The 23,673-nt window shown below is 41.2% G+C and overlaps 1 protein-coding gene across 1 annotated transcript in view; it reads right to left on the bottom strand.

Annotated features, from left to right (window-relative positions):
- Positions 1-23,673, bottom strand: part of SLC35F1 (solute carrier family 35 member F1) — a 384,606-nt gene that overhangs the window by 24,698 nt on the left and 336,235 nt on the right. The window contains exons 5-7 of the mRNA XM_037894694.2: positions 22,568-22,724; positions 12,177-12,229; positions 7,537-7,691 (exon numbers count right to left, since the gene is read on the bottom strand). Coding sequence (XP_037750622.1) covers positions 7,537-7,691; positions 12,177-12,229; positions 22,568-22,724 — 365 coding nt within the window. The remainder of the gene's footprint in view (positions 1-7,536; positions 7,692-12,176; positions 12,230-22,567; positions 22,725-23,673) is intronic.

Genomic DNA, 23,673 nt, shown 5'->3' with positions numbered 1-23,673 from the left:
TTGAACTCTCTATGAAATACCCGTCCACAGTCTTCAACAGAGAAACTCTGATATTAGAGCTAATATGAATTATGTCCTCTTCTGAACCTATAACACTTACAACGCTCTAGTACTAAAAGGGTTTTGAATGTCAAATGTTTATTTGTGCATTCTTGATTCCTTTGTAATCCCTATTTGATTAGCTTTTACAGCAGGATTTGTGACTTTTTTGGTTATCCACGTAATAGCCAAATTGTCCCGATTCATAAATTGTTGCTATGTCCAGAATATCTGAATTTTCATGGCTAAATCTTGGATAAAACAGAATTTGCCAATTCAGAATATAATTTATTGTGGTTGGCTTGCTAGGTAATGATATAATATAGTGTGACTGGGCCTGCTGATGCAGAACATAATCAGCATGCATGGTCTAGCTAGTGGAAAATGTAAAATAAACTGCTTAGATTATTTAGTGAGAATACAATTTACTTAAAATAACTAAAGTACAACATATGGCTTGAAAATGAAGAGCATGAAATTTTAAAAGCTGACATTAACATTAAATTAAGGCTGAGACAAAAAAAAATACCAAACTATAAAAAAGCCAAACAAAAAACCAGGAGAAATAATAAACCCAGGGATATCATATATTAATTTCCTGGCATTGATGGTACTGGTGCATCAGTGACAGCCAGAGAATACTGTATTCTACAGTTGGGAAATTAATGGTTTGATGGAAATAGCCTTTGTCTAATAAAACTGATTTAATCCTTTGAGGAGATTACTAATTTTGTTCATAAAGGTAACTTGATCAAGGGTAAGCAAACAATGGCCCGCAGGCTGCATCCAGCCTGCAAGCTTTGAAGAGGTTTTAAGCCGCCTGTGAGCTCCCGCTGGGGAGCGGAATCTGGGGCTTGCCCTGCTCCGGGAACTTCAGCTGGGGCTCAGGGTCGGGGAGCCGCATCAAGCAGCTCCTGGAAGCTGCCGCATGACCCTGCTCTGGCACTCCAGCCTGTGTGCAGGGTCGGGGGCTGCATCACATGGCTCCCGGAAGCAGTTGGATGTCCCCGCTCTGGCGCTCCAGCTGGGGCGCAGGGCCGGGGGGCGCACCATGCGGCTCCCAGAAGCTGCGGCATGACCCCCCCGGCTCATACGCACGCCAATGCCCCCTGCAGCGCTCCAATGGGAGCTGCAGGAGTGGTGCCTGTGGACGGGGCAATATGCAGAGCCAGCTGGCCACGCCGCCGTGTAGGAGCCAGAGAAGGGACATGCCACTGTTCAACATGTTCTTCAGTGATCTGGAAGTAAATATAAAATCACTGATGATAAAATTTGCAGATGACACAAAGACTAATGGTGTGGTAAATAATTATAAGAACAGGGCAGTCACATAGAGCGATCCAGATTGCTTGGTAATCTAAGCCTATTCAAACAAAACACATTTTAATACAGCCAAACGCAGTCATACATCTATGAACATGAAATGCAGGCCATACCTACCAAATTGAGGACTGTATCCTGGAAAGCAATGACTCTGAAAAGGATTTAGGGGTTACAGTATACAAACAACTCTCAACTTGAGCTCCCAACGTGATGCTGTAGAAAAAGGGCTAATGCGATTCTTGGATGTATGTACAAAGGAACGGTGAGGAGGAGTATGGAGGTGCTTTTACCTCTATGTGGCACTGGTGGGATGGATACTGGATTACTCTGTACAGTTCTGGTGTCCACCTTTTAGAAAGGATGTTGAAACATTGGACAAAGCACAGAAAAGAGTCACAAAAATGATTCAAGGGCTAAAGAAAATGCCTTACAGTGAGTGACTCACAGAGCTCAATCCGTTTATTTTATCAAAAAGAAGATTGAGAGGTAACTTGATTACAGCATGTAAGTAAGTACTGTCATGGGGAGGAAATACTGGGTGCTATAGGGTTCTTTAATCTAGCAGAGAAAGGCATAATGAGACCCAATTGCTGGAAGCTGAAGCCAGACAAATTCAGATTGGAAGAAAGGCACAATTTTTTTAACAGTGAGGTTGATAAACCACAGGAACAAACTACTGAGGGAAGTGATATAATCTCCATCTCTTGATCTTCTTAAATCAAGACTGGATGCCTTTCTATATATATAGGAGGTCCATTATAGCCTTTAACTCTATGAATCTCTTAAATTATACTTTCCAGGGTCATGTGACTAAGGCTACCTTGATGTCCTTATTTCAGCCCATAGTATGCCTAGGCATTGCAATACCGGTATAGTATAAAAATATCTTGCATTTATTTAGCATCTTCCATTCTGGCTGATCTCAAAGCACTTTCCAAATCTTGGATATGGAAAACATCTCCAAAACAGAGCTAGCTTAGTGTGGAAGGTGAAAGCTTTTTAAGAGACTACAGCAATATGACACAACAGCTTAGGGCAGGAGATGAAGAACTAAAACTGCAAGATGAAGGCAGAATGTAATGCAAAGTAAATAACATCCCGTCTACCGGTGCTTCATACTAACGGGCTACCTGTGCTGCAGGACATTGATAAAATGCATGTGACTCTGAGGGGGCATAGCTCACTCTATTGTTGCCTTCACTGTTTGATGTCCATACATTTTCTTTTATATAGTTTAAAAAAAATTAAAATTCCTTATATATAAATTGTAGTTAGTCTGAAATATAGCAGCAACCTTGACACTATAATGAAACTAAGGGACAGAATGTGGCTGGCCCTGCACAAGTGTGAATGGCAGGAGAGAGGGCAAGAACTTACTCTCCCGTTACACACTTGCATAGGGGACAGACATAATCCCAGTGTGAATTGCAAGAACAGGGGAAGTATTAGCTTCACAGACATTTCCACACAGGAAGAGACAAGTAACTTGGAATGAAAATGAAGGCTTTACTATAAGACCAGAGACCTGATTCTCTCTCTTCTCTGTTCCCATCTCTGATCCAAGTAACTTCCATTAAAGTACTGTATATGGGAATTACTCATATCTAAGGCCCTGTTTTAGTCATGGGTATTTTTAGTAAAAGCCATGGACAGGTCACAGGCAATAAACAAAAACTCATGGCCCATGACCTGTTCATGACTTGTACTATATACTCCTGACTAAATCTTGGGGAGTGGGGCGGTCTGGAGGTGCCATGGGTGCTGGGAGGGAGACCCAGGGGGGTGTTGCGGGTACTCAAAGGGCAGCCTGGGGGGGGACTGTGGATGCTCAGGGGGGCCCGGTGCTGTGGGGAGTGGGTGGTGGTGCACGGCCTGGGACCCATGCTGGTGCTGGGGTGGGGCGGGGGGCGGGGTTTGGCAGGGCTGGCAGGCTCCCTACCAGGCTCCACGCCTCCCCAGAAGCAGCGACATCCCTCAGGGGAACCACAGTCAATGGGAGCTGTGGGGGCAGTGTCTGCAGGCAGAGGCAGCGCACAGAACCCCGTGGCCGTACCTCCCCCTAGGAGCCGAGGGATATCTCTGCTTCCGGGGAGCCCCCCACAAGGTAAGAACCACCCAGAGCCCTCATACCCTCCCATGCCCCAACCCCCATCCCCCCATCCAAACTCCTGTTGCTGCTGGGGACGGGGAGCAGTGGCCCGAGACTGCCCAGCAGCAGCTGGTGCAGCTGGCCACTGCAGAAGTCATGGAGGTCACTGAAAGTCACGGAATCCATAACTTCCATGACCTCCATGACAAACTTGCAGCCTTGCTCATATCCAGTGGGAATGGGACAAGGTGACAAGGTCCTGTTTTGATATGGTGTTGTTGAAGGGGAGGTGCAGCCTAGCCTGCCCTCTACTGGAAGTTTCAGCTTGGGACCTGAAATGGAAGCAGGCACCCACTCCAAGCATCAAGCCTTCTCTGCTTCCTGACTCAGGCCACTTAGTTCCACTGCTTCCCTCTCTTCCTTGGGGTGTATGTATGTTACCCAGTCTTTGTGGCTCTTTATATCTGGTCCTCCAGTCAAATGAAGCCACCCATACTTGGTGTACCATCCCACAATACAACTGACCACTTAGGCCAGACTGATCTGTTCACTCACTGCAAGAGGTAAAGTAAGCCAGGGTCATGTAACAAAAAAATCAAAAGAAATGAAGTCCAAACAAACTGCCTCCTCAGTCTCCACCATGGGGACTCCTCAGACTGGAAGGAGAGAGGCAGGCTGTTTCCCTGCGCACCCCCAAGTTGCTACCTCTTCCTGCTTAAGTATGTACTCTGATGTGCAGGCTGAGTAAAATCCACAGGTTATAATAGGACCTCTGCCTGGCTCTGTTTGGTGGGAATTAAGCCTTTCCCTGGCTGTGTTAGCATGGAATTTACCCACCACATCACAGCCTATATAGCACTCATTTTCCCTGCCACCACCAATGTATTTCACAAAAGCTAAAAAACAAGAGAGAGAGACCTAGAGAGAGACCAGAAGAGTGTATGGCCTGATTCAATATGATAGAAATAGGAAAACCAAACAACTCCTTTAATTCCTTGTTTTAATTCTGTTTTAGGATCCTGATGGACCTTATTTTTCAAGTAGGGAGATGGCTAGATCACTCTTGAGAGACAGGTCAAAGGGTTGCACCTGGGCCAGAAGAGTCAGAAGGCAGGGGGATAAATGGAATGAAAATTTATGCTGTGCTTAAGATGTTAATTCAGTAAGGAGAATTATGCAGCTACTTGACAGGGCATTGATAAATATCTTTCTCTCACAAGCAGAACATTTGGACTCAGTTACTGATTTAAAAAAAAAAAAAAGACTTCCAGAGCATTTAGTTGGCAGAATTCGAATAGTTTGATTTGTTTTTTAAAAAGAACTGCAATTTGCATACTCAGTTAGAAATCTATCTCAAGTTGCAAGCCACAAATAATTATATTTTATTAATATATAAAAGTCACTTCTTACATTATTAATCCTCCATTAGAGTTGAGTCTGAGATACATGTTATATTTTTTGTTTACTACAGACTAACATTTGGGGACTGGCCAATATAATACAGAGACACTAGCATATGGGGTGCATATAATACCTATAGATGCTGGTTTATTTATAAGCATACTGTCCTGTATATCAAGATAGCATGAGTCGTTGTTGTAAGAAGATAAAATATTAAGAAATCAAAACACTTCAAATATAATCTCTTCTTCACTTTGGTTTCTGAGGCTGTAAGCCCAGTAAAACTCATTTCCTGTATTTTCCACGGATTTTCATAGATTTACTGCTGTAGGTGCAATAAAGCTGTCAGGCGATAAAAGTAGTGGCACAGGGAAAAATCATAACTGTTTCTTGAAAGCCTCATAAAATTATATTCTGTAAGGGGCACTAAACCACTCAGATGATTCTAATTTAGCATAAAGCCATTTGCTGTGGAGTGGGGCTTCACCCATTGGTCAGCACAGCAATAAACAGAAAGAACCGTGCATCAGAAGAAGAGGTACAGATGGGCTGGGAACAGAACAGCTTTTCTGAAACTAGAAAACATGCACTCCTAGAAGGGGAATTAATTTAGGTCATTTAATGCATATGTATGAGATTTCATTATTTCATGCAGGGAGCCCGCTTTACAGCTCTCCTTCATATAAAAATCATACCTGAGAGTAAACCAGAGAAAAAGACCAGAATAAGGATCAGAACAAGAGAAATTAATTTGATATGTAAAAAATATTCAGACAGCTAGAGCTGGAATTTTAATCCAGTTCTTTTACCAATCCCTTTTCCTCTTTTTAAATTTTCCTCCCCAGTGATCATGAAGATTGTGAAAGGAGACAGATTGGCAGCACTGAGATTGGTACTGCATTGGTGTAGAGGCAGGGCAAACTTCTCCACACTTCCCAACGGGGCTTCCAACTGCAGGGATTATTTTACTATTGTTATTAATTATATCTCTCCTGGTAGCAATCACCATCTCTGAGTGGAGACCAAGGCCCCATTGTGCTAGGCACTGCACATATGCATATAACAGAAAATGCATGCCCCCAAGAGCTTATGAATGTGGGTCATTCTTCATGATAATTCAGTCCTCAAAGTCTGGGCTGGGACTGCTGGCAACGATATCAATTGATTATTTTTTTTTAAATTTATTTTATAGAAATGAAACAAAAATGGAACCATTTATCCATCCCGTGCACTTTAGGGTTCAGGTAAAACTGGACCAAGATCCAGCACCAGGGTTTGTTTTGCAAAACCAAAATCACACATCTTTTTGTCCATCTCTATCTGGAGCAAACATGGGCCAAAACTAAAATCACATGTCCAATTCTTGCTACCCTGCGGAATTATAATGATTTGGACAAAATGGGACCTGGATCTGATTCTCCTGTTGTGGAATATGGATGGCTTTGCTAAGGCAAAATGACCAATGACATTGTGAAAGCAAATCCACCCTGGGTTTGTCCATCTCTGTTTTTTGTGATGTGGCTACTTGTCCTCAAGAAACTGGACTGACACAACTAAGCACATTTCACTATACGACTCCAAGCAGCCATCAGATAGGAGCACTTTTCAGTCACTAGTGATTTGAACTGGTGATCTAGAAGTAAGGGACTCCATATCCCTTAATCAGTCCTGTGGTCCAGCAAGTGCCCTCTACAGTGTGTTTTTAATTTAGTTTTGGATTCCATATGCATCTTCATTTGGTATCTGCAATGCTGTTGAAGAGTCATTAGCATGAAATAATAGGCAAATAAGAAATTTTGTTCTTGGGTTGGGCCCTGAAGTTTTGCATGTGGACATTTCCTCACCATTCATATACATTAAACCCTTACTCTGGATTGTTTGCCAGGCCAGCATCATCAGGCTTTCATTTTCCTCCACTAGTTTCCAGGCCACCATTTTCCCCATTAAGTCACCTCCCTTTTCTGAATAAATCACGGCTACACAGCAATCGCCTCCAAGAGCATAATGCCATTTTTAAGATGGCCACCCAGGGAGGGTTGTGAATAGTGTGACATAATCCCTTGCAACTGGAGGCCTAGAGTGTGGCCTTTGCCATGTTCTAAATATCAGATGGCTTGAGAGCTAGAGGTTTGACTTTATCATAAGTCTCCTTCACATTCTGATACACTAACAGCCAAGCCATTGGGACAGCTGACAAAAAGGACATTTTTGCAGCTATGTTTTGGACAGCTAAGAGACATCATGCAAAAATAATTCAACAGTTAAAACTATTTCAGATACAGTATGAAACAAAAAACAAGCTCATCACCTTGCAAAAATATGTTAAGGGATCTGTTAATGGTTTATAAAGTGACTTTCCCCTCACACACCAGTTTGGCTCCTGTCAAGGATGGGGGTGAGGGATTAAGTAGGCATGGAGACTGAATTAGCTTCTCCCTCAGAGTGGTAATTTCAGAACAAAGGAGAAGCACACAAAAAGTGGTTTACATTGGGGGAAAGGAAAGTACTGGGAAGACTGCACTTTTAATAAGTAATAACAGATACATCAAAAGTTCTCCACTTCACTGCATAGACCCATCAAAAAAACAGCAGTTCTCGTTGTGGTCCTTAGACTGATTCATTTCTCTGCACTGACACTACTTCAGACAGAGTCATCATTCAAATACATAATCTATTCAATTTACCTTGTAGTTAAAGAGGAATAATCCACAGAATAGGCTGTACAGGTCGGCTGTGAGCAGGGAGAGGTTGACTGCAGTAGCACTGGTTTTCTTAATGACCACTGGCATGAAGCTGTAGAGGCCAAACATACAGGCACTAAAGCCAACATACAGCAACCCTGGGGGAAGAGGAACAAGATAAAATGATCTACCACAGTCTATCCAAAGGTCCAATATTGCCTGAATTTGTGTGGTGAGAAAGAAGAAAGCCACACTGTTTAAAAAAGAATTAAGAATATTTTTTTCAAAGAACATTTATTTAAATTATTAACCTGTGTATATATTTATAGACATACTTGGAGCATTAATATAAATATGTACTATACCAGTGGAAATGTAAAATTCTCTAATAAATCATGCAATCGCTACGAATGTCTAAATCACACAGGACCAGATCCCCAGCTGATATAAGCTGTTACAGCTCCATTGAAGTCAGTGAGCTACATCAATTTAAATCAACTGAGAATATGACTGATTAAATATGAGAAATGTGTACCAAAACCTGTGTACTAAGAACTGTTTTGCAGATATCTTGCCTGGTGTGGTATAAATAGCGTAAGTCATCATGGCAGACTACAGGTTTTTCATTCATTAGGACAATCACACAATCAATAGAACTTGGTGTCTAATTCATAATGAATTATTTATTGAACAAATTACACCTGTTCTTCTGTTTTTGAATTGTCTGTGAGCTCATCACAATTTATTCAAATGTGCTGGATATTCAAAATTATTCAAATAATACATTCTGTGAATAATTTTTGGCCTGTAGCTTGTTTGACAGGGGTTTGCTGTGAATATTCTAAATTAGAAATTCATGCTGTTTTGATTGGGCACATAGTTCGTATGCTGCCCGCTGGATGCCCATGTTTTTGTGCCCTGACTGGATGAATGCAATTCTTCAGTGCTGCTACACCTTGACATCAGATGCTATGGTTGGATAGCCCATCTGGGTTGTTGTCAGGCAGTCTGCATTGAGACACTGAAGTTTCTCCATGACATTTAGAGCACCAGTCACTCAAGCAGGTTTTCATCAAAACTCTCTTCACTCATTCAGAAGATCACCAGGTGACTGTGTGTGGCTGGCTTCATTTTTACATAAGAGAATATTTCCATCCCCTCTTAGACATGTTAAGCAGCTATGCTGTGTGTCTTGCAGATGCCACTGCCATTGAGCAAGAAGCAAGCAAACTACCCATCCCAGTGCAGATATTGCCTTTTCAACATTTTGGACCAGTCCAATAACACAAAGTGTTTTGTAGTTCCCATGAGAATAGCTTTACTATTAAAATAGTATCTTCTATTAATTGTGAATTCCTCTTAATGGGAAATGAAACAGTGTGTTTTGGGGCATCCCCCAAACTGGACCTAATCCTTTAAGGTGCTGAACATGCTCAGTTCCCACTGAATTCAACAGGAGTTGAGAGCATTCAGCACATTGCAGGATTAGACCCATAAAATGGATTATACTGCACTTGCAGATAAAGAACTGTCCAATGGACAGGGCACTGGGCTGGGAATAAAGAGACCTGCAGTCTGTTCCTGGCTCTGCCACTGATCTTTCATGTGACCTTGGGCAAATCCCTGTACAACTCTGTGCCTCTATTTACTCTCCCATCCTTCATCTGTCTTGTCTATTTAAATTGCATGCTTTTCAGGACAAGGACTGTCTCCTACTATGTGTCTGTACAGTTCCTAACACAGTGGAACATCTAGGCACTGATGTAATATAAATAATACATTCTATTAAAAAAGTAATTTCACTTAAAAAAAACATCTGAAGCCCTACCAGGGAAGAATTCACAACAGCAATTATTTGGTGGTAAATCCCAAAGCAAGGTTTTTTTTTTTTAAAACTCAACTTCTCCACTCATCTGCACTCAAGCAAATGATAATTCCACTGCTACTGGATGTTGCAATGTGTGCATGAACTAAATTTAGACTCATGCTAGCCCTTCAGAGGCATTGACTTAAAACTGCAGAGAATCTGATACCCAGAGCCTTGAAAGTACAAAATAAGGAATTAACTGATAATAACAATGGATAAAGTCCTGCTGATTTTGTATCTTTTTTTTAAAAAAGCTACCCAGCAAACAAATGCTACCATAATACTCATGGTTTGGATCTCATAGAAGCAGTTCAACAGAAGTATACCTTTGTATAAAACATATATAGTGGTCATCCTAAAATATCAGCAAATGCCCATAGTTACCACACATTGGTATCTGAGATATCACAGTTTCAGTCTATACTTAGAATATGAAATCACTGTTGTGAATGTTGTATGGTAGGTGGCAAGAGGCCATCTTTCATTATTTATTAGGTTGCCTGCTATGACTTTATCACTACCATTCAAAGGGCTGAAGATTTAACTGTGCTAGGCCACAGGTTTAAATCTGCTGCACAGGATAACTATTTAGGACAAGCAAGGTTGTGTCCTCCTTGATATAGTCTTGTCAATCACTACTTGACAAACTTACAATGCTGCCAACACAATGGGAAATGCACCAAGTACAGTAGAAGCCAGGGAAGAATTCAAAACTATACAAAGTTATCATCATTTTATCCATGTTCTTTGGCAACTCAACCACATTTCGAATTATTGCACTCACAAAACAAGTACAGCTGTACACCATTCTTGGCAGGTTGATTTCCTCCTTCTACTCTTACAAATTGTGACTAACTTGGGAAGACATTTTAATGGCACTGGAGACCACCAAGTGTGACTTTATTTTAAGGGCACACTTAACTAATCCTGAATTACAACAGAACTCTTGTGTAGCTACACATGACATCCACATAACTCGGAGATGAATTCACTATGATGATTGCTAGTACCATCAGTTACAAATTAATTCATGATCATAGGCTTCTTAACATGAAGAGTTACCAAGCTCTGCTAGAGTTTTGTTAAGGATCTCAGACGAATGAAAGCAAATGAATCTACAATCTGCAGCATGGTTTGTTCCTCAGCTGATACTTTAACTGATTTGTCATTTAGTTTTCAATCTCGTGTAAAATTTCCAAGACTTGTAGTGACAATGCTTCATGACAGATGCATTGCTCTGTTAAGGTTTAGGATAACTAGAGGAAATGGTGACTAAAGCAGTAAAGAAAGGAACAAACTACCATGTTACTTATCACTCCACTTCTCAGAGATTCCCTATATAACCAGCTGATTTCCATACTTCTGAGGTGATACCTTGATGCTCATTTTGAAACTAGATTAACAAGATGCTGTTGCTGTATAATCAAAGCCTGATCTCCTGCTCAGTATTTCAACCTCTTGCACAGAATGTGGTATTGTGTGTTATCAGCATTCAACTAAATGCTTCTATTGTCACAGATGCCAACCGTGATGTTTTAGGAACTATCTGTCCCTAAATGTTGATTTTTCAAAAAGGGGAAATAATTTGCTTGAGTTACCAGAACAAAATCTTAGACTCAAACTCATTTTCCAACTTGAAAAGGGAATAAGCCACCCAGTGTGCAAAGTGAATCACTACAAGTTTCATAGTCCAGCTATGCTGGAAGGACAGGTGGCATTGGATGTGGTTTAATCAGGCCACAACTTTATTCTTAACTGTTTGGGAGTAGTTGGCAGATAAATGTATAAAGTGCAGGTTGTCATATATACTTGGGGGGGCTTCCAACAGCCCTCCCCCTTACCCATCCTGCACCCCAGCCGACCTGCTGTTGGAACCTCGCCATCTCCGCTCCTCGAAGGAGGGGGAGTTGGCTCCCTGCTGTGCAGTAATAAGAGCCCCGAATCCCCCATGTTTCTGCTTCTTTAACAAATACCTCCTTTAAATCCTTTACCAATCCATTTTATCTGGTCCAAATAAAAGAGGGCTTTTCCTGACTGGCATGGACCTCTATAGTACCCCTTCTCTTCTGGTCACCTGGAAGGAGGGATGGGTCAATGTTCCCACACGGACATGCTCTGCAGCATCTGTAAAAGTTGCTCCATTCCTCTCTAGCCCCTTAATGAGGTACACACCTTCCTCCAACAAGCCAAACAATGGTGCCCCCACCTCCCTCTTAATATGCAGTATCGTCATTGTGATTAATGCTACCAAAAACTTACTTGAAATACATGTCTGTTACAACTCACCAAGTTCACTTGGAGGGCAATTAACTATCTGCATGCAGAAATGCTCCTCTGAGAAAAGGTTTTATGGACCTGCGAAATCCAGTGCAGGCAATTTTCTTTTACAGTTTTTTGTTAAGTTCTGTTTTCTTTCCTTTGCACTGAGTGTAAAATGTTGGCTTTTAACAACCACTATGGTTATTTGTCTCAGTGCTGCACTGAATCTTGGAATGAGAAGCCTGTTATTGGTGAGGTCACCCTGCTACCAGAGTGATTTACTTACGACATTCACATGCTTCTTCTCTGCCTAAAGCCTAATGGTGCAGGGAATATATAATATGGCAGTGGGAGAAGTGGGGGCATAGATCATTTCAAAAGGTTATGAGACATGGAGTTCCAACCTTTGACAGTAGCTTGCTTGAATATAGCAAACCTTGCCTCCTTTAGCCCTCCCACACTCCTCCCTGTTGCTTTCTTCAGCAACAGTCTTCAATGAAGTGAATTATCTTCTTACCTATTTGCCAATCCCAGGGAACTTTTAACAACTCCTTGTGTTCCATTATTGCACTGGAAAAGAAAAGAAGGCAAAGTTTGATGGGAAGGAACAGAACTTAAATTACTTCCACTCATGCAATTCATATGGTGGACAACACAAAATGAATAGCCTTATAACAACAGACTCTGGAAACAGCTATACAGATCAAATGCAGTCGGACCTAGATAACCCACTTTGGTTTTATCCCTATATCTGTGTGTTGGAAAGATCTTTGTGCAGTTATCAGATTTTATAGCATGTGATTTGCCCTGGTTTATCTCCAAATCTCTGGCTGTTAATCCAGAACTGCCCACCCCCCACCTCCCCCTGCACTTTCATACCGACCTGACCTTTGGGACTTAATATTCTTAAAGCTCTTGAACTTTAAGGATTGATAATGTATCTGCATGAGTTATACACTCTTCAAAGCTCCTCTGCAGTGTAGAATAAATACAATGATGAGTAAATCACAGACTTGAGGTGGCAGATTTCATAGAATGGTCTTGAGGAAAACATCCAGTGCTACAATTTGTCAAACGTTAAGAGAGAAACCACGTAATCATCGCAATAAAACTCAAGAAACAAAACTAAGGGTGGGCCAAACTGAAGGAGTCCATTCAGGATTTAGTTTCAAGGTTAACTGAATTTTAGAAGCCCATTAACACGAAGACCCTTATTATTTGTGTTATTGTAGTGCATAGGAGTCCCTGCTATGGACCAAGACCCCATTGTGCTAGGCACAGACACAGAACAAAAAAGCGGTCCCTGCCCCAAAGAATTTATAAAGACAAAAGACAAGAGATGGATACGAATAGACGGGGGAGTATAAGGAAATAGTGAGGTGCCAATAAGGCCCCCCATGCTCTAATGATGGGATCCTACAGGTCAGGACTCCTCCTCGCTAGTTCGCCACTCAACTAGCCTTCTCTGGCCTGTGATTTGGGGATGAAACCCTGCTGTGCAGGGCTCTTATGAGTTTTTGATTCTTAAAGTGAAGATCCCCCTTTCCTCTCATTTACAGAGAGGCTTAAAATAATTCTGAAACAATTTTCAAAAAGCATAATATGCAGCTACCACTTTTCTTTATTATTATTATGAGTTTCCAGCTGCACTCACCAGGCACAAGACAAAAGGAGGCACGGTTCCTGTCCCAAAGAGCTTGCACTCCAAAAAATACAAAACAAAGAGAGAGATGCATGGGAAAAGAAAGGGGACCCACAAACAAGTGATAGAACACACTATGTATGCTTCAGAGTTTTCATGACAATACTTTTGCTTAGCTTTCTAATATATAAATATTTAAGAATATAAGAATGTCCATACTGGGTCAGACCAATTGTGCATCTAGCCCAGTGTCCTATCTTCTGACAGTGGCCAATGCCAGATTCTTCAAGAGGGAATGAACAGAATAGGGCAATTTCGAGTGATCCATTCCCTGTCATTCAGTCCCAGTTTCTGGAAGTTGGAGGTTTAGGGACAACCGCAGCATGGGGTTGTGTTTCTGACCATCTTGGCTAATTGGCATTGTTGGACTTATCTTCCATGAACTTATTTAATTATTTTGTTAACCCAGTTATACTTTTGGCCTTCACAACATCCCCCGGCAACAAGTTCTACAGGATGACTGTGTGTTTGTGAAGAAGTATTTCCTTTTGTTTGTTTTAAACCTGCTGCCTATTAATTTCATTGGAAATTTAATTTTCCCTACTTCTTGTGTTACATGAACGGGTAAATAACATTCTTTCTATACCATTCTTGATTTTATACACCTCTATCATACCTCTCTTAGTTGTCTCTTTCTTAAGCTGAACAGTTCCACGCTTTTAAACTTCGCCTTGTATGGAAGGTGCGGGGGTACCATGGATTTATATAGTGGCATTATGTTATTTTCTGGCTTATTATCTAGCCCTTTCCTAATGGTTTCTAACATTCAGTTTTTTGTTTTTTTTACTCCTGCTGCATACTGAACAGATGTTTTCAGAGAACTATCCACATTGACTCCAAAATCTTTCTTGAATGGTAACAGCTAATTTAGACTCCACCATTTTGTAGGTATAGTTGGGATTATGTTTTCCAATGTGCATAACTTTACACTTATCAACAGTGAATTTCAGCTGCCACTTTGTTGCCAAGTTTAGTGAGATGCCTTTGAAACTCTTCACAGTCACTTTTGAACTTAACTATCGCGAGTAATTTTGTATTGCCTTCAAATTTTGCCACCTCAGTGTTAACCCCCTTTCCCAGATTATTTATGAATATGGTGAACAGTTCAGAACCTTGGGACCTATTTATTTACCTTCATCTGAAAACTAACCATTTATTTCTATCCTTTGTTTCCTACCTTTTAACCAGTTACTAATCCATGAGAGGACCTTACCTCTTATTCCATGACTACTTAGTTTTCTTAAGAGCCTTTGATGAGGTACCTAGTCAAAGGCTTTCTGAAAGTCCAAGTCCACTATATCTACTGGATCACCCTGGTTGATACCCACAAAGAATTCTAATAGATTGGTGAAGCATGATTTCCCTTTATAAAAGCCATGTTGGCTCCACCCCAACATACCATGTTTATCTATGTGTTTGATAATTTTGTTCTTTACTATAATATCAGCCACTTGCCCTAGTACTGAAGTTAGGCTTACTCACCTGTAATTGCCAGAATCACTTCTGGAGGCTTTTTAAAAAATGGGTGTTACATTAGCTACCCTCCAATCATCTACAGAGGCTGATTTAAGTTAGTAGTTCTGCAATTTCATATTTGAATGTCTTCAGAACTCTTGGGTGAATACCATCAGGTCCTGGTGACTCACTACTGTTTAATGTGTCAGTTTGTGCCAAAGCCTCCTCTACTGACACCTCAATATGGGACAGTCCCTCAGATTTGTCACCAAAAAAAAACAAAAAAACCCCAGCTCAAGTGCAGGAATTTCTCTCTTCCTCTGCAGTGAAGACTGATGCAAAGAATTCACTTAGTTTCTCCTCAACGGCCTTGTCTTCCTTAAGTGCTCCTTTAGCAGCACCCTGACTGTCCAATGGCCCCACAGACTCTTTAGCAGCTTCCTGCTTCTTATGTACTTAAAAAAAAATTCTGTTAGTTTTTGTGTCTTTTGGTGTTTGCTCTTTCAAATTCTTTCTTGGCCTGGTTTATTACACTTTTACATCTGACATGCCAGAGTTTATGCTCCTTTCTGTTTTCCTCACTAGGATTTTACTTCCAATTTTTAATGAAAGTCTTTTTGCCTCTAACCACCTGTTTTATTCTGCTGTTTAGCCATGTGGCATTTTTGGTCCTCCATTTTTTTTATTTGGGGTATACATTTACTGTAAGCCTCTATTATGGTGTTTTTACAGAGTTTCCATGCCGTTTGCAGGCATTTCACTCATTTCACTTGTGACTGTTGCTTTTACTTTCTGTTTAGCTAGCTTCCTCATTTTTGCACAATTTTCCTTTTTGATGTTAAATGCTGCAGTGGTAGGTGTCTTTGGCACTTCCCCCCCACCCACAAGGATATTAAATTTAATTACACCATGGTCGCTATTATTGAACCATTCAGTTATATTCACCTCTTGGACCAAATCGTGTGCTCCGCTCAGGACTAAATCTAAAATGGCGTCTCCCCTTGTGGGTTCCAGGACAAGTTGCTCCAAGAAGCAGTCATTAATGTTGTCCAGAAGTTTTATCTCTACATCCCTTCCTGAGGTGACATATACCCAGCCAATATGAGGATAGTTGAAATCCGTCATTATTATTGTGTTTTCTGTCTGTAATCTCCTTGAGCATTTCACAATTACTGTCACCATCCTGGTCAGGGGGTCAGTAGTATATTCCTACTGCAACACTCTTATTGTTGAAGTATGGAATTTCTATCCATAGAGATTCTATAGCACAGTTTTATTCATTTAAGATTTTTACTTTATTTGACTCTATGCTTTCTTTCACATATAGTGCCACTCCCCCACCAGTGCAATCTACTCTATTGTTTATATATATTTTGAACCCTGATATTACCATGTCCTGTTGATTATCATCATTCTAATACGTTTCTGCTGTGCCTTATTATATCACTATCCTCATTTAATGTCAGGCACTACTGTTCATCCATCTTCGTATTTAGACTTCTAGCATTTGTATATAAACACTTGTACATTTTGCCAGTAATCAGTTGCTTGCCTTTGTGTGTTATATTTAAATGGGACTCTTATGTTTGACTGTTCCTCACTAATTCCTACCTGTATTTTATCAACTTCTTTCCTATCCACTTTACTAGGATATAGAGTTTCCCCTTTAATAAACTCTTCCCTAAGGGATGTCTCCACCCGAATTGTGTGCTCCATCACACCTGTGAACTTTACTCCAGCCCTTAATTTTAAAAAATCTTCTACAACCTTTTCATTTTACATGCCAGCAGGCTAGTTCTGTTTTGGTTTAGGTGGAGCCCATCTTTCCTGTATAGGCTCCCACTTTCCCAAAAGGTTCTCCAGTTCCTAATAAACCTAAAACCCTCCTCTCAACACAGTTATCTCATCCACACTTTGAGACCCCACAGTTCCACCTGTCTTTCTGGCCCTGTGCATGGAACAGGAGTATTTTAGAGAACACTACCATGGAGGTCCTAGACTTTAATCTCTAACCTAGCAGCCTAAATTTGGCCTCCAGGAGCTCTCTTTTACTTTTCCGTATGTCACTGATACTTACATGTACCATGACCATCAGCTCCTCCCCAGGACTGCACATAAGTCTACCTAGATGTCTCATGAGATCTGCAACCTTTGCATCTAGAGGGTAATTCACCATGCGGTTCTCCTGTCATCATAAACCCAACTATTCATATTTCTAGTAAGCAAATCTCCCATCACTGTTACCTGGCTCTTCTTAATAATGGGGGTTTCCTCCCCAGAAGGAAACCATGATGTCTCTAGAAGGAAGTTCCAAATATAGAATCATTTCCCTATGCTCCGGCTTGATGTTCTCCCTTCCCTGAGATTTTTATCCTTTTCAACAGCACAGACGCTGTCAAACTGGGGGTGGGACCACTCTATTGTGTTTCCTGAAAGTCCCTTCTATGTACCTCTCTGTCTCCCTTAGCTCCTTCAGTTCCGCCACTCTAGCCTCAAGAGCTCATATTGTGTCTCTTTGGCCATGAGTTTCTTGCATCAAATGCACATATATACCATGTGCCCATTCTGCATTCACTGCAATAAACTGGAGAGCATCCACTCTGTGATGGACTTCTGCCTGCATTCTTTTTACTTTTGCAGGAGTGGTTTTGGGGTTTTATTTATTTATTTTTTTTGGGGGGGTGGAGTTATTGGCCTAAGTTTAGAGTATGTTTGCTAGGTGTCTTCCTCCTCTCCCCCTTTCTCTCATACTCATTTCCCTTTTTCCCTTACCTCCTGTGTGTTTTTTTTCAAGAGGGCTTTCTGACGCTCTTCTAGTAGTTATGTTATAGTCCCTCAGCCACCTCTCCCTCCTACTGAACTCTCCCTACCTAACCTTGGTATCTCACTCTGTCTTATGCTCTCACACTCTGTCATGGAACTCTCTCTGCTTGAGAGCTGGACCTGAAAGGAATGTCTTTCAAACTCCCTCACAAAACTTCCCTGTTCACTAGCTTCTCTGATTGCTGTGGAGCTGGCTCTTTAAACCCTTGTTCTACCTGAGTTAGCCCCGCCCCCTTATCAAGGCATCCTAAGGAGGTTAGGAATCAAGAGATCGCAGTTAGTAAGCTCATTAGTAAGCTCTCAGCCTAGCCTAGCAGGCCACTTGGCTCAGCACAGAGCCCCCCAAAACAGACCATATTATAATCTTCAAGCAAGCAAGCAATATTTAAAGAAAGAGAGACAAATTACTCTACGTTTAGTCATTGCAGTAGAGGTGTGTCTCCAGGAGGGGTTTCAACAAGGAGAAGGCTGTGATTTTGTGGACTAGCTCAGGAAGGGCATCCCATGTATAGAGGGCAGCATACATAGAATAAGGCAAGGCAATGATTGTTGAAGAAGCAAATGGTGCCTCAAAGCTGCAGAGCAAACAAGGAGATGAGGGTAGGGAGACAAGAGGCTAAGTGGCCCAGTACTCTGGAAGTTCAAGTGTAGAGGATGAGGGTGGGAGACAATGATGAGAGGAAGACAGAGAGCTAGGTGTCAAAATCAGAAGGGGAAGTTAGTTGGTGAGAAGAGGCCTGTTCATGATCTATAACAACTACATGGTAAATGAGGGGGACATACAACCTAATGGAGTGTTGTTCCACAGAACATAATTTACTGCCATATACTTCTTCTGTATTGCCGTTTCCTGACCTGGGGCCTTGCAGCAAAGTTCTTAGATTTAACTTCATTTAAATTGTTGCTCAGCAGGGTAACCTCATGAGTCGCAGCATTTTGTTTTCAAGACAATCCTGGGGGACAGCCCGTAAACAGAGACATACGTCTCATGCATACAAAGGCACGTATAATTCCATTCTTTTATAGACAAACTGATCTCATTATTTTATGCACAGCATTAGATTTACAAATATATCAATAGCAAACAAATACATTTTCTTCCTCCTTTCCCTGCCCCCCCCCCCCCCGTCCTCAGGATGCAACTCTCCAGACAAGAGTAAGCTAGAATGAAATATTGCAGCTTTACTATCAAACTCACTCTTCCTCACACTAGGTTTTGTAGTAGATGCTTCATTTTTCAGTCTGTTTTATGTTTCCTCACTACGGTGCCCAGATTAGCATCCATTAATTTCTATCCCAGCACCCACGGATGCCAGCAAAATAGGTGCTGCTGCTGACGTGCTGGGCAACTGTCTAATTTCCAAGTCAGATTCCTTCTCCAGACTAGAACAGGAGGACTTGTGGCACCTTAGAGACTAACCAATTTATTTGAGCATAAGCTTTCGTGAGCTACAGCTCACTTCATCGGATGCATACTGTGGAAAGTGTAGAAGATCTTTTTATATACACACAAAGCATGAAAAAATACGTCCTCCCACCCCACTCTCCTGCTGCTAATAGCTTATCTAAAGTGATTACTCTCCTTACAATGTGTATGATAATCAAGTTGGGCCATTTCCAGCACAAATCCAGGTTTTCTCACCCGCCCCCCCCCACAGAAACCCACACTCCTGCTGGTAATAGCTTATCTAAAGTGACCACTCTCCTTACAATGTGTATGACTTTGTCCTTACCCATAACTATTTTACATTTGGGGACAATGTATACCTTCAGATCAGCGGCACTGCTATGGGTACCCGCATGGCCCCACAGTATGCCAACATTTTTATGGCTGACTTAGAACAACGCTTCCTCAGCTCTCGTCCCCTAACGCCCCTACTCTACTTGCGCTATTTTGATGACATCTTCATCTTTTGGACCCATGGAAAAGAAGCCCTTGCGGAATTCCACCATGATTTCAACAATTTCCATCCCACCATCAACCTCAGCCTGGTCCAGTCCACACAAGAGATCCACTTCCTGGACACTACAGTGCTAATAAACGATGGTCACATAAACACCACCCTATACCGGAAACCTACTGACCGCTATTCCTACCTACATGCCTCCAGCTTTCACCCTGACCACACCACACGATCCATCGTCTACAGCCAAGCTCTGCGATACAACCGCATTTGCTCCAACCCTTCAGACAGAGACAAACACCTACAAGAGCTCTATCAAGCATTCTTACAACTACAATACCCACCTGCGGAAGTGAAGAAACAGATTGATAGAGCCAGAAGAGTTCCCAGAAGTCTCCTACTACAGGACAGGCCTAACAAAGAAAATAACAAAACGCCACTAGCCGTCACCTTCAGCCCCCAACTAAAACTCCTCCAACGCATTATTAAGGATCTACAACCTATCCTGAAGGATGACCCAACACTCTCACAAATCTTGGGAGACAGGCCAGTCCTTGCCTACAGACAGCCCCCCAACCTGAAGCAAATACAGACAGCCCCCCAGCAACCACATACCGCACAACAGAACCACTAACCCAGGAACCTATCCTTGCAACAAAGCCCGTTGCCAACTGTGCCCACATATCTATTCAGGGGACACCATCACAGGGCCTAATAACATCAGCCACACTATCAGAGGCTCGTTCACCTGCACATCCACCAATGTGATATATGCCATCATGTGTCAGCAATGCCTCTCTGCCATGTACATTGGTCAAACTGGACAGTCTCTACGTAAAAGAATAAATGGACACAAATCAGATGTCAAGAATTATAACATTCATAAACCAGTCGGAGAACACTTCAATCTCTCTGGTCACGCGATTACAGACATGAAAGTTGTGATATTACAACAAAAAAACTTCAAATCCAGACTCCAGCGAGAAACTGTTGAATTGGAATTCATTTGCAAATTGGATACAATTAACTTAGGCTTGAATAGAGATTGGGAGTGGCTAAGTCATTATGCAAGGTAACCTATTTCCCCTTGTTTTTTCCTACCCCCCCCCCACCTCCTCAGATGTTCTTGTTAAACCCTAGATTTGTGCTGGAAATGGCCCACCTTGATTATCATACACATTGTAAGGAGAGTGGTCACTTTAGATAAGCTATTACCAGCAGGAGAGTGGGTTTGTGTGTGTGTGGAGGGGGGGGTGAGAAAACCTGGATTTGTGCTGGAAATGGCCCAACTTGATTATCATACACATTGTAAGGAGAGTAATCACTTTAGATAAGCTATTAGCAGCAGGAGAGTGGGGTGGGAGGACGTATTTTTTCATGCTTTGTGTGTATATAAAAAGATCTTCTACACTTTCCACAGTATGCATCCGATGAAGTGAGCTTTAGCTCACGAAAGCTTATGCTCAAATAAATTGGTTAGTCTCTAAGGTGCCACAAGTACTCCTTTTCTTTTTGCAAATACAGACTAACATGGCTGTTACTCTGAAACTTCTCCAGACTGTTCCCAGCTATTTTAGATCCTCATTGCACTGAAGTAGCTAATAATCACCCACAGCTTTTCAAGCTATGCTTATATCAATGTAATGCAGAAAACTCAAATGGTGTATCGTATTATTATTTTAATACAATATATCGTGCTTTTCATCCATAGGTTTTAAAGCAATTTATAAAGGAGGTCACAGTATCAGTACCCCCATTTTACAAATGGTACAGATGTAAAGTGAGCTCCCAAAGGCAAGCAGCAGAGCTGGGACCAGAACCCCACTCTCCTGAGTCACAGCCCAGTGCAGTCTCCATCAGGCAACACTGCCTCCTAGATGTGTCTAAGTTGACATACACTTAGTAAGACTCCACATTGACTGTCTTCAGTATCATTACCTATTGCTGACCATGTATAGCTAGGCAATAAAAATGATTTTCCCCAAGCAAATCAGACATTTTTACCAGTTCTTACTTCCTTAATGAACTTTACTTGTGCAGCGAGCAGTTGATTTCAAACACTTAAGTTGTGCCCAGATGCCACAACAATGGGTATACAAAAATAATAAACGAGCCTACTAAACAAATGCAGTTGGTTCAGTGGGACTCAATAGGGATTTATTGCTGATCATTCTCTATACTTGGAGTCTGGGCAAATCAGCTGTGCAGATAAACCACCAGTTTTGATTAATAATTACAAGTTATTTTGGGCACAACAATAATCAGATCTGCATAAAATTTAGCAATATTACCTAGTGATGGTTTGGGGTGGTATTTTCCTTTACCAGACACATTTTCAAAGGCTGGAACCTACTCTCCCGCTACAAAGCCTGCATCTGGAGTGCAAAATGGACACTTGTGCACATCACTACCCATTTGTGTGAATATATGTGGCTTTATGGGGGCAGTGGGTATGCCTGCAATTCATGAGCCAATCTTTTGAACATTTGGCCCTTTCTGTGTTATCACTGCAAAGGAACTGTTTCTGTGTTTTCTTTCATAGTTTTCTAAATATCATAAATAATTTACATGGAGTAAAATTATTAATGAAATACCTTCTGGAAGAGCCAGTGTTTCCATCTGCTTATAATTCTAGGTGACTTTTTATAAACATGAATCACAATTACAGATAGGCGTAGCCTGCATCATTCCTAATATAGCTCAAGATGCTAAACTGCCATTTGTCTTGAAATAACAAATTGATAGATGTAAAATAGTATCCACCTGTTTACATGTGGTTCTTCTAGAACACAATTCACTGTAGTGCCTCAGTGCAAATTTAGATAATTATTTAGATCATTGCTGAAATTTACTGACCTGACAGGAAATATTAAAACTGACCAAGTAAAGACTTAAAACACAAGAGTTTAAACAGTCTACTCTCCACAGTAAATGTCTGGCTAAGAAGAAAGGGGAATGAAACGAAGAAAAAGCTAACTGGTGAATTAAGTTCAATAGGCTCAAACCGCAAACCCTCTCACTTACAGCTGAATTCCACTGAAGAAGGAGCCAAACAGCCCAATCATGCCCAAGAACTCCACCCGACTCATGTTTCGGACAATGTACTCCTCACAAACATTGGAGATGCCGTAGAGTGTTGCTCCACCTAGTACTAAGAGATCCCCTATCAGCTTATTTTCACCTAGGAATAAATGGAGAAAAAACACAGGAGGCTTCAAAATAATGATCATTTGCCTAGAACTATTGCAAGCTCTTCCCCACAGACTCGAGACCTAGCAAAATAGCCCACATCTTTGTAAACAACCTGCATGCAAATATACTGTTGTTTACCCATTTGCATTCAAAATGTAAAGGAAACCTAGCAGAGACAGAGGGAGAGATTTAATTGTTTTGTGAAGGAGAAAAACTGGAGGAGAAGATGACTTTGTAAAGCCCAGAAACAAAATAGCACATTTCAGAGACTAACCTTTTTTTGGTTTTTGTTGTGGAGTATAGAGCAGTGATAATGGAGATTTTTACACTGTATTTAACAACTGTAGTGCTGTCTAATGTACCGGACACAGGGAAAAACATACCTGCCTGATGTGTATTGCCACCGAAGTACTGGCATTCTCAAAGAGCGTTTGAAACCTCCTTAACTCTTGGAGGCTTTTATTTTTATTTTAGCAGAGAGCTTTCAGGTAGGTTTATTCAAGTTCCAGCTATTCCAGAAACCTTAGGCACTGATCCTGCAAAGACTTATGAGTGTGATTAACTTAAACCATGTGACTAATCCAGATTATTTCATTAGGACTATTGGCTGGACCACGTTGAAGAGATTTCAAAAGAACCGTGTTCCATCAAAATATGCAGTTCTGTCAACAATGAAATAATTTGCAAAATAGAGTAGATTTTGTCAGAATTTCATTTTGGAAGAAAATGGAGAGGAAAAGAGTTCCAACAATGTCAAAACATCCCATTTTAACACTTTTGCAACAACACAGTTTGATTTTTCATTTTGAAATGACTTTTCATTTTGAAGTATTTTTTTATTTGCATTATAGTGTGAAACAGCACTATGTTAAAGTGCATTAAAGAACTGCTAGTTCATGCCAGCAGAGTCTATACAGACCAACTGACCTGCAACACTT

The sequence above is a fragment of the Chelonia mydas genome, chromosome 3 (genome assembly GCF_015237465.2).
Source record: "Chelonia mydas isolate rCheMyd1 chromosome 3, rCheMyd1.pri.v2, whole genome shotgun sequence".
In the NCBI taxonomy this organism is placed as follows: domain Eukaryota; kingdom Metazoa; phylum Chordata; order Testudines; family Cheloniidae; genus Chelonia; species Chelonia mydas.
The sequence above is the reverse complement of the archived record's forward strand: the minus strand, read 5'-3'. Positions and strand labels throughout refer to the sequence as shown.